The sequence below is a fragment of the Leptodactylus fuscus genome, chromosome 2 (assembly GCF_031893055.1).
Source record: "Leptodactylus fuscus isolate aLepFus1 chromosome 2, aLepFus1.hap2, whole genome shotgun sequence".
Classification (NCBI taxonomy): Eukaryota; Metazoa; Chordata; class Amphibia; order Anura; family Leptodactylidae; genus Leptodactylus; species Leptodactylus fuscus.
In genome coordinates, this window is record NC_134266.1 from 57,364,698 (window position 1) to 57,376,888 (window position 12,191).

Here is a 12,191-nt window from a genome sequence, read left to right on the forward strand (position 1 = left end):
TTGAGGGGAACTCTTCAGTATTTGGTGGCTTGGAAGGGGTACGGTGTAGAGGACAACTTGTGGGTTCGGGCTTCTGAGCTGTCTGAACACACTTGAGGTTATAAGAGTAAACCTCAGGTGTTATGTATTGCCATCATCCTATGGAAGGAGTCTGGGGCCTTTATTAGGAAGAGGGCTGTCTCCACCAGTTGCCGGTTTTTGTGGTCCCAACCTAGAATTCTTGGCCTTAGGAGGAGGAGGAGTGGTTTGTTTGTGCTTACTGACTAGAAAGGAGTTTGAGTGTTGTTTGTGTGTGAGTTGGTTTTTCCCTCCACACTTCTACTCTGCCCTTCACATCTGTTTGTTTGGCACTATCTAGTTGTTTGAGGTGGGTTCCAGTTTATTTTACACCAGTCTTGTGTTTACCCTTTCCTCACCTCTCCACTGTCCCTCTCCTCATTTCTCTGGTTTTGTATTGTGTTGTGCTGCGTGTCCGTTGTCCAGCACATCCTGTCCGGTTTGTTTGTCTGCAGCTGCACCTTTATTTCTGTAGGGATCACCACTTTAGAATCCCCAGTCCCTAGCTCTCTTGCAGCTCTTGTCCTATCTGTCTGTTAGGTCTTTGTGCTAGAGAGCCAGGAGTTGTCAGGGCCAAGGCTAGCTTGGGGACAGCTGACCACCACCTGTAGGCAGGGCCTAGCTAGCCACCATAGTGCCAGGGATAGTCTCCTTCCCCTGTTTCCTTAGCGGTGCAATCTGCAGTCCGGAATCTGTGTCTGGACTCTGACGCGAACGTGACAATAGTACAGTAGTATATAGCAAGAGAGATAGAGATATACTAGGAGCCATAGCAAATAAAAAAGAAAAAAAAAAAACTTCAGGATCGTTTAGCTCTCTGTGTGAAGTGATGTTGATAATACAGTCTGACCGCAGTTGGAGGACACGAGGAGGGGGCACAGCATGTAAACATAACAGGCAGAATCAGCTCTTGCAGAGGTGGGGGACATATACAGCTATCATGATAACATATGGTAGTTGCTTTGGGAGGTAGTAAGATCTCATGCTCACAGCTGATACTTCGATACCTTGCATCAGCACTATTTTTTCTTAACCACAAAAAAGTGCACCATCTTTCATCGCAAGCCCTCCTCCTTTCTTCTTACCACTGTGTTCTATCCGCCTGAAGTAGTCTGAAGCCATCCAGGGGCACAGGCTGCTGATTATTCTCCATTCAATCTGCCTCTCTTGCCATGTTTACTTAACTCGTGGAGGGGGATGGTAACAAAGGCTGTAATAGAGCCACCATGTGTCCACAGGAAAAAGAAATTCCAGCCAGCCAACCGCAGGCATCTCCAAGCATAAACAATAGATGGCAAAACAATTCCTTAAAAAAAGGAAATATAAAAAAAAACAAAAAAAAACTTGAGAGTCTTGAGTAGTTGATACCTTTTTTAATGACTAACTAATAATGATGACAGATTACAAGCTTTCGAAGCTCTCGGCTTCTTCCTCAGGTAAATTTAAAAACTATTTCTGAAGGATGCATATTTATGTACAAAAGGACACTTAGGAATAGAATTTTAGGAGGGAGGGTGGAAGAAGGTTATTGGTTCATACAAGTAAACTATTCTTCAGTTCGCAATGTTCTTATCAGTTCAAAGTGTCATCTTTTATGGCTGTCTCAGTGTTAGGACTGTGCGACAGGTGCAGTGATAGTATTAGGGCTGCCTTCACACGGAGTAACGCTCTGCTCATTCTGACACGTAAACACGAGTCAGAGTGAGTGGAGTAAAACAGAATCCCATTGACTTCAATGGGTTCTGTCTTACGCGCGCTACCCATAGGTGTAAACTAATATGATGTGTAAAGTTAGACTAGACAGTCAGATATTGCAATAGATTTATTAAGACTGTCATTTTGTATGCTAGTCTTACTCTAGGTTTACACTTGCTTTCGGGTTTCTGTTCTTTGGGTCTACTTGGGGACCTGAAAAATGGAAACTCAATCCACTTACAAAACGGTTACCCGCAGACTCCTTAGACTATAATGGGGTCTGTTGTTTCTATCAGAAAAATGCAGGACTTTTCTCCCCCCATTTTTGAAGCAGAATGTGACCCTTTGTTCACATATGTGTTGGTATTCCGTTCGGGGGAGTCCACATGGGGACCCCCGGGATGGAATATCAACGCAGATGCGAATGAGGCCTGAGACGGAATCCCGGAACATTCCCCGAGCACAGATGTGAACCTAGCCTTAGTCAGACTAATACAAGTTTCTGAATTATTAAGTGACTCCTCTGTGCCAACAGCAGCGATCTATGCCAGTCAGGGCTGCTGTAGACATCAGGTATCGCTCATGCCAGATTTATAGTAATAGTATATAATAGTTACCATATATAGTTTTAGTAAATTTGTCACCGCCGGGCCTGCCTTAGATTTTGCTCTCCTCTACCCATTTTCATAAAAAGTGACGAGCTAGGTGTAATGTCACACATCTTTGCCACAAAAAGGGGCCCATTTTCACAAATCCATGTCAGAAATCTGGTACACAGAGGTTAGAAAATCCTCCCCCATTGTGATAAATCTGGAGGAATAACAAAGGAAATAGAGCTCCTTCTGAGAGCTTATTCAGTAAGGACAGAGCCTTGGTATGCTGCGCACAGTGAGGATATAGCACAGCTGTGTGGGCAGGGGGCACTTACTTTAGAAGCATCTTATTATAACATGACAAGGGCATTGCCAAGTCGTCGCTTTCTTAAATTAAAACCAATAGACAGTTTCGGATAAATCGGCCACAGCAGCCGTTCTTTATTAATAACATACAAACATAAATGAAACATCTTAAATGTAAAGTTAACCCTATAACTTCCAAACATATAATAATAATGCCCGACAAAGGAGGTCCTCGAAGCCCCAAACCCATTAAATCCAGAATGTATACCTATGTATATTTTATATATACATATATCCTCCCAATTTTGCACCAGGAGTATTACCCCCAGCCGTAGGCCACCAGCTCGGGGGCACCATAACATCTTAAATTTCCTGGTGCTCACTATCCTTGCTATATATACCAATAAAATTCAACCCAACTTACCAAAATGGCGTTGAGGAGTCCAGCCCCTACCGTGGGGCCCTCCCCACCACAACCATTTCTTAAATTCCAGGTTCGAGGACCCCTCTGCCATAACGGCCGTCGGTGATCCCTTACCGACGGGCGTCGCTCCACATGCCAATAGCCGTTTCTACTCCATTTTGTAAGCCCAGACACCATAAGTCAATTCCCACCGCGATCAGGTGAACGCCGTTGCGCCTCCAAAAGGCACCAGTCCCTGACTCCAAATCACTGTGCCTCACCACAACCGCTCCGGGACATAAATCTTCCGATAGCCCTGTTGACCTTAACCCTGGCTTTATTCAACCGTTCCATCGACCTCGATTCACGCCAAACTTTCCTGGGCATTATATCCGACCAAAATCGTGCCCACAGCCTAAAAAAAAAAATCTAATTTTATATCCCGCACTAATTCCCGGAATGGTCGCACCCCTAAGTCATTTCCCCCTAAATGAACCAACAACACATTCGGAACCCTATCTAAGGGGTAAAACGATGAAACCCTGAAAGAAAACGACTCTATACCATCCCCCTCATACCTAACCATCTGACTGTTGCAACTTCCCTCGACAAACCAAGTTGTCGGCCATCCGGACGCACCTCTGCCCTTACAGCTCCCCAGAATATGAAGAAATGACCCATCAGCCAAACAAGACAAGGCTCAGATCCTGAAAAACAATATGAAAACATCAGAAAACAAAATCTATCAAGATACAAATGAGCTTTATTAGCATTACCAAAGAATAAAACGTTTGGTGTTGCCAAAGCAGAGAGAAGGTTAGGGGTGGTGGAAGGGGATGGGTACGGGGTTCTTGGGTTGGGGGTTTGAGTGTCTTTAGGGTCTCCTCGTTCTTGTTTGGGTGTCGGTGGGAATGGGGTAGACAGGTGATGGGGGTGGGCATAGGGGGGTTTAATAGTCCATGGAGGATGGGTGGTTTGATAGTCCATGCGTCTCATCTTCCTCTTGTTTGGTGACAGCTGGACACGTATTGGGCAGCGATCTCCACAGTGGCCTCTTCTTCTCCCAGTAGGATGTAGAGTTTCCTCTTCTCGTCTGCAGATGTGAAGTCTGGGATGTGGGCAGAGAGTCTTTGGTAGTAGACGTCCCTCACAGCTGAGTATTTGGTGCAGTGTAGCAGGAAGTGGGTCTCGTCTTCTAGGGCCTCCTGGTCACAGTGCTGGCACAGTCTGTTCTCCCGTGGCTTGTACATCTGTCTGTGCCGCCCCGTCTCTATCTCTAGGTTGTGAGTACTCAGTCTGTACCGGCTCTGGGTCTGTCTGTGTTTGGGGTGGCGTATTCTCTCCAGATAGGTGGCCATGGTGTAGTCCTTTGCAGGGATTGGTACACGGTGACTTTCTTGGAGTTATTTATTTCGTTTCTCCATTCCTCTATGTACTGCTCTCTGTTTGCCTCTGTGGTCGCCTTTATTTCAGCCTTGGTCATCGTCTGTTGGTGTTTTTGGTTTGGTGTTTGGCTGTTGTTTAGTTGGGGGGTGTTGGGTTTGCTTAGGTGTCTGTGACTTGGCCATGCTTGGTGGTGGTAGGAGTCGGGGTTGCTCCCCTGGATGTGTGCCTGGAAAGCTAGCGCCCTCTTCTGTATGGTGAGCCATAGGGGGAGTCTGCCTAGCTCTGCCCTGCAGGCCATGTTGGAGGTGTTGCGATGGACATGGAGCAGGTATTTGCTATCTATCTAATATCTATCATCTATCTATCTCCTATCTATCTACTTATCTCCTATCTATCTCTTTATCTATCTATCTCCTATCTATCTATCTACTATGTCCTATCTATCTATCTATCTATCTATCTATCTATCTATCTATCTATCTATCTCCTATCTATCTCTTTATCTATCTCCTATCTATCTATCTACTTATCTCCTATCTATCTCTTTATCTATCTCCTATCTATCTCTCTATCTCCTATCTATCTCTCTATCTATCTACTATGTCCTATCTATCTATCTCCTATCTATCTCTTTATCTATCTATCTACTATGTCCTATCTATCTATCTATCTCCTATCTATCTATCTACTATGTCCTATCTATCTATCTATCTATCTATCTATCTATCTATCTATCTATCTATCTATCTATCTATCTATCTCATATCTATCTATCTATCTACTATGTCCTATCTATCTATCTATCTATCTATCTATCACTCTCTCTCCCCCCCCCCCCCATACTCTCCTCTGAGTTTACACTAAGGGCCCCTGTTAACCCTTTCCTAGCACTGTCTTTCTCCCCTGTCATCCCTGGCATGTATGCATTGCCTAAATCTTAGCCTTTCTAGTCCGGCCTTTCTTGACGGCGGATTAGAGCGCCACACCTAGCCGCTGGCAGGGCGGGGCACAGCCGGGGTGGAGGCGGCCGCCTGGTCTATTCGTCCCGGGCTCGTACAGCGCAGTGTAGGAGGAGGAGAAGGGGCTGGAAGTTCAGACAAGTAGGGAGGAAACTTTGGTGCGGCTCCCGTGTGATATTACAGAAGTTTCTGTACCGGGCTGCTGGACACGTGATCTCGCCTGCGGGGTCTGCACTAGTCTGTAGCACTAGTCTGTAGCACTAGTCTGTACGGAGTGAGTGCTGACCACCATTACCATGAGGCTGCCCGTGTGCTGCTCCTGCCTGCTGCTGCTACTTGTGGCTGGGATCCGAGGTAAGTGCCTGCCATATGTCCCCTCAGTGTGCTGGCTGCCTGCTCGGACAGCTAACATGGGAGCTCTGCAAATAGAACTGCTGCCCCTCACCCCACCATGATTCCAGCTCTTTGTCTCCTCTATATTTGGGATGGGTGAGGGGGTTCCCTGTAGGTGAGCTGTGTGTGTGGGAGGCTCAGCTTGTAGGACCTCACAAGTGCTGCCAATCTGTGTATTGCACCCAGGTCTCCAGGTTATATAAGCTATGAGCCAGAGGGATTGTTTATTGTGGCCGTCCTTCACCGCACATCAGGTTTTCCATAGACCTAGATGACTCCTGGGATCCTTGCTTCACTAAGATAAGAAGTAATAGCGGAGGAAAATAGTCGGGAGAGCTCCAGATGGCAATACGGCAGGATATGGGATGGCGTTATGGTGTGCGCCAATGTTATTATGTAGCCAGACAAGATGGGAAGGGACAGGCAGTGGTACAATGTTGTTGTAGGTGTTAATCTGTGACTACCCCAATTATAAAACTGTGCCCACCCTTTAGGCAGGATAGCATGATCACCCCTATTTGTAAAGAAGACCCTACCTCTTATATATGATACTGTGGTCACCCCCTAATTATAAAGCTGTGCCTACCCCTTATGTACAACATGATCACCCCCGATTTGTAAAGCAGACTCTACCCCTTATGTATGACCACGATCACCCCCATTTATAAAATCTACCCTTATGTATAACATGATCACCCCCCTTATTTATAAAACCTACCCCCCTATGTTACTACCCATATATATATATAAAGCTGTTCCTACCCCTTATGTATAACATGATCACCGCCTATTTGTAAAACAGACTCTACCCCTTATGTATGATCTCACGATCACCCCTATTTATAAAACCTACCCCCCTATGTTACTACCCATATATATAAAGCTGTGCCTACCCCTTATGTATAACATGATCACCCCCATTTGTAAAGCAGACTCTACCCCTTATGTATGATCTCACGATCACCCCCCATTTATAAAACCTACCCCCCTATGTTACTACCCATATATATAAAGCTGTGCCTACCCCTTATGTATGAACCAGTAACTATTCCTATTTCTAAAGCGGTCACTTCTCTTTATAAAACAGCGAGCCCCCTATTTATAAAGGAGCTCTTACCTCCTATGAGTGCCCACCAGTTATGCTTTAAACTGTGACTGCCTCCTTGGATGGGACACAGCCTACCCCTTATTTATAAAGCTGCATGTACCCCTTATGTATGAGACGCTGACTGTTTCCTTTCTATAAATCTGTGCCTTTCACATGTATGGAGCAGTGTTTGCCTCTTATAAAGCTGTGCCTACCCTTTGTATGAGACAGACTCTACGCCCTGTTTAGGAACATGGCCTTGTCTGACTCAGGGTTTGCCATGGATTACATTGTTGTGAGACATTCTAGACACATATACAGTTAGGTCCATAAATATTTGAACAGAGACAACATTTTTCTAATTTTGGTTTGTACATTACCACAATGGATTTTGAACAGAACGATTCAGATGAAGTTGAACCAATGAAGCAGCTGCAGCCGGACATCTTGTAAAAAGTGTTTTCCAGAACTTGGGATGGGTCATCAATATCTGAGTACCAAGCCCAGAGCTGTACATTACATAGGGACTGTGTTTGGTACTGCAGATCAGCCCCATTCACTTGCATGCGACTGAGCTGCAGCTATACCATATGACCGACGAACATGATTTCATTGCTACAAGGAAGAGGCTTCAACACTTGCAGGCTCCATGGCGTCTTCAGACAGCTGATCGCGGGCATCTGGGTGTTGGGGATCCCCATCAATCCTAATAGTGATGACCTAATTTTTGTAGTCCCATAAAACAGCTTTAGTCCAAGGCCTCGTCTTGTGGAAACATAGTGTGTATGGCTGCTGCAGAAGCTGAATGCTGATTTTTATGCTACCCACAAAGTACATGAGATTTTGTTTAGTCTCATTCACACACTGAGGGAAATAAAAAGCTGTTTTGAAAAGCGAATGCATTTTTGCAAACTAGATGATATTAACTTTAGCTTTGGAACTGCAAGCACTTTTCCTATATATTTCATACTTGAAGAAAAATTGCTACAACAACTCAATGAAAAAAAAAACACTTTTCAGAATCTTTTAAACCCAGCTCTGCATTCGGGGATTCCGTTCCCCACTTCCACATGAAAAATGCAAGCAGCACTTTTCTCTTCCTATTTTTGTGCCAAATTATAGTCTATGGAGTCCGTGGGTTTCCTAAAGCAACCGCTTTCTTTTGTGGATTAGGTTTCCGTTCGGGGGGGGGGGGGGGGGGGGGGTGGTAACTCAAGCAGACTTCCCCCAAACAGAGACCCATGCTCTGTGTGCATTGTTTTTTTTTTTTTTTTACAACCCATCCAGGGCGTTCTAGCTTTTGTTGTACATCTCTATGTTGTTATATTCTTTATTAGACTGTATGCCATTGCTTCAAAGTTAAGAGTCTGACATGGATTATGACTGAGCAATAAAACCCTCGAGTGAGCTCAGCCACTTAAAACCTTATACCTGGGTCCAGCAAGACAATATGAAGAAAGTGTCCCTTTTCTTTATAGTGTAATACCTGTGGGAATATTGTTGTGCTCAACCAGGATCGCACCAGAAAACAGATCAGAGAGCCGTCTCCTCCCACCTCCAGGAATAGCTGGTAATTCACACCAGTCAGTTCAGGGCGTAGCATCCAAACGCTCGCTCCTTAGTGTCACCATTGAAATTTAAGTTGAGATGTTGCAGTACACTTAGGCAATGTTAAGGGGCCCAATTCCGGCACTTATTTATCTGATATTAAGGGGTATAAATAAGACAAATAGGCGGATAAAAAAGCCCAGAAGGAACATTACCATGGATTATAGTATGGTGTTGTGTTCTAGACACTTAGACATTGCCATGGGTGCACCTGGCATTTACATCATTAGATACATTGCCGTGTCCTCTGTTTGCGACATAGTGCACTGAACACTACTAGGTTGGAAAATTACATAGAAGGGGTTATAAAAAGGCTGCCTTCACACGATGTAATGTGCCGCGTGATCTGGCACGTATACGGCGTGTGAGAGTTTGCGCGCCGTAAAAGCTCCCATTCATTTCAATGGGTGTTAGGATCGTATACACCACGTTATTTTGCGGCCGCAAAATTGCGGCCGCAAAGTAACACGTATACAATCCTAACTCCCATTGAAATCAATGGGAGCGTTTATGGCACGCAAACTCTCACACGCCGTATACGTGTCAGATCACGCGGCACATTACATCGTGTGAATGCAAGTTCTGCTTGGGGTCCCTCTTCTTTGTCTGACCCTGCATCTGTCCCAGTCCTTCTACATTACAGGAGCCATGATTCCAGTATAGAGAACCACAAGCTGTACACTTATAGTCCATGGCTATATACAAGTTAAATTAAACTCTCCTCAGGACTTTTTTCACTGTATATTGTAATATTTTACTTTACTGTCCTCATCAGTTCTAGATTCTCCCCATATATAACAATTAAGTGTGAAAGAATGTGACTGCAGAACAATCTGTCTGTATTTATCTCCTTGTTTTAGCTGTATTTTAGTGTACTCGTGTGAATGAGGCCTGAGGGAGGATGAAAAGACATTATGCCCTTCCCTCAGTCTCTGGTTCTTGTTACTGACAATGCAAACATGCCTGGCGTGGTTACCATGCCTTTGTGAAATCGCACACCAGAGATGCAGAATTTGGTCTGCAGGGGGTGCTCAGGACAGCAGGCGGAGTAAACCATTGCACAAGACCATCCTAAATTATTATTATTATTATTATTATTATTATTATTATTATTATTGTTTATATAGCACCATTAATTCCAAGGTGCTTTACATTTGGGGGTTACATACAATACACAAAATATACAGGTAGATATAATACTAACAATGACCGACTGGCACAGTGGGGTAGAAGGCTGCTTTTGTGCCATGTTATTGCTGAAAATCCCATCCCAACTACCAGTCTAATGACCCAAACTAACACCATCATAGGTTCGGTTATCGGCTGGAGCGAGTGGGTATGTTAAAAAGTTTTCCATGAATGTAAAAATAATGAAACGTTTTGTAACTATAAAGAATTAAACATTTTGCATAACTAAACACATTGTAAAGATATTTTGTAATCCTCCAGATTTTTTTGTGTCTTGATAGGTTGCCGATAGATATGCCCATTAAAGGGGGTTTTCCATGAAACAAATGACCTCTCAGACCCCAATGATCAGGTGACCAGGAGCCATTCAGTGATCTGGCATTGTGTGCCCCATTCTCTTCAGTGGGACTGCTGGGGATAGCTGATGTACGGTGCTCGACTATCTCCAGGGCTCACGTTGAAATGAATGGTACATGCACTACCTGACTACCGCCCCATTCAGAACCGGTCGCCCATTATGGTGATCATTAGGAGTCTGAGCAGTCGGACTACCACTATTCTGAAATTATTCCCTATCCTTTAAATAGGAGATCACTTGCTTTTTTTAAAAAAAAAATCCCTTTATTGCAGGAATTTTCTATGATCTGGCAGAAACCAAGCCATGATTTCCTTAATGTAAGTGGGTTATCTTCTTATACATGCAGTGTCCCTGTCTGATCATCTGTTCATGACTCGATTTTCAACAAGCATCGGATCATAGTAATGAATACATGGTTGCCGATCAAGAAAATAAATTCTCTCAACTAAAAATCTTTAAAAAAAAAAAAACATTTTGCAGAATTTAATTTGCAGAAGTTTTTAAATGTCTCCAAATTTAGTTATAGTTACATCTGCCATCTACTGGGATGTTGTTTGATATTTTATAACCTGTGTTCACCTGTCCTCAGGATAGGAGATAACTGCTATATTGGTGGGAGCCCAACTACGGGCCCCCCATTGATCACTATAATGATCTACCATTGATGGCTACCTCTGTTAATCCATTAGTGATAGGATGTTTACTCAAATAAGGGAGAGCTGGGTATAGAATATCGCTATAAGTGTGTGAGGACGTTTAGCGTAGTCTGTATTACAACTCCCAATACATAATGTAGTCCTACTGTAGTGATGGGTGGTTTGTAGAGACTTCTATAGCATCCTGGTAGAAGAAGATACCGCCATCCCTAAACAGTGAAATCATTCCTTATGGCTTGTTTGGAAAGCAAATGATGTATTTCTTTAGGACATGGAGCGGTAGAAGTCGTGTACTCTATGTGGACTATATGTATGAGACATCCTGGATAACCTATTCCTGTTATTTCAGTGGAGTAGCCACAAAGGGACACCTGTTGAGTTCCTTATCTCTGGGGACAGCTAAAAGTTTAGATAATAAAATTCCAATCCAACTGCTTGCTTTACTGGTGGGGGTCTTCAGACAGCTGTCTCCAGACTCCATATACATTGACAGTGGATATTCTGTAATGGTCATAATCTGACATATAGATATTAGGTACTATGTACTGTGCAGCTTTAGTTTATGATGAGATATTGACTTTTGATTCACTAAAGTTTGGCTTTGTTCTATATTTAATGTACAGGCTAACACGCCCCAAGACTAGAAAGATATACAGCTGTCATCCACATATTCTCAGCATGCTGAAAGTGCTTCAGGGTGTGTAGAGAAAGAACAGGCGTGTTGGGAAACCAAAGAGCATAACACTAAGAGCCGGGGATGATCTGCCCAGTAACTCATATATGAGAAAGCAAAGACTATGCCTGAGTCACCAGATTAGTCAGTATGACCTGTACAGAGCCTCATGGACATGTACAAGTACAGACACTGGGAACATTTACTACAGAAAATGTGCACCAAAAATGGCATGCCACATGTATTAACTGTTATAGACGCTTCGTGAAACCTTCTGTTCCAAGAGGGCCGGGCCTATCAAAAAAAATGGGACTTGCCTCGAAAGGGGTGAAACCATGTGCTAAACTTAGGTTCCGCTTCACGTTCTTCGGGTCCGCTTGGGGACCTGGGGGAACAGAAAGCTAATCTATTTAAGAAGCTTGCTTGCAGGACATTTCTCTCCACATTTTTCAAGCAGATTCAGGGATGGAAACCCCGAATGTAGTTCCAATGTTAGGGTGAACCTAGCCTTAGTGATATAAAGTTAGAAAAGACAGCCTTAGGCTAAGGCCCCACGGGCCGTAATCGCAGCGCTAAAGCGCTACGGAAAGAACCGCTGCGTGTACGCATTGCGGTTCTTTCCGCAGCGCTTTTAAGAAAAAGTTCAGAGTTTTCCTCCGCAGACTTTCTCTTCCCATTATATCTACGGGAAAGCCGCCGGCATTTCCGTAGATAGAATTGAAATGCTGCGATTTGCAAAGCCGCAACGTGTCCGCGCTGCGATTTCTTCCACAAAGTGGGCATGGGATTCGCATGAATCCCATCCCCTTTGCTTGCACTGTAAAACGCT

General features: G+C 44.0%; 1 protein-coding gene across 1 annotated transcript in view; it reads left to right on the forward strand.

Moving 5' to 3' along the window:
• The first annotated feature begins 5,486 nt into the window (after positions 1–5,486).
• CD99 (CD99 molecule (Xg blood group)) overlaps positions 5,487–12,191 on the forward strand; it is a 46,664-nt gene continuing 39,959 nt past the window's right edge. Inside the window, exon 1 of the mRNA XM_075263862.1 lies at positions 5,487–5,753. Coding sequence (XP_075119963.1) covers positions 5,696–5,753 — 58 coding nt within the window. The 5' untranslated portion in view covers positions 5,487–5,695. The remainder of the gene's footprint in view (positions 5,754–12,191) is intronic.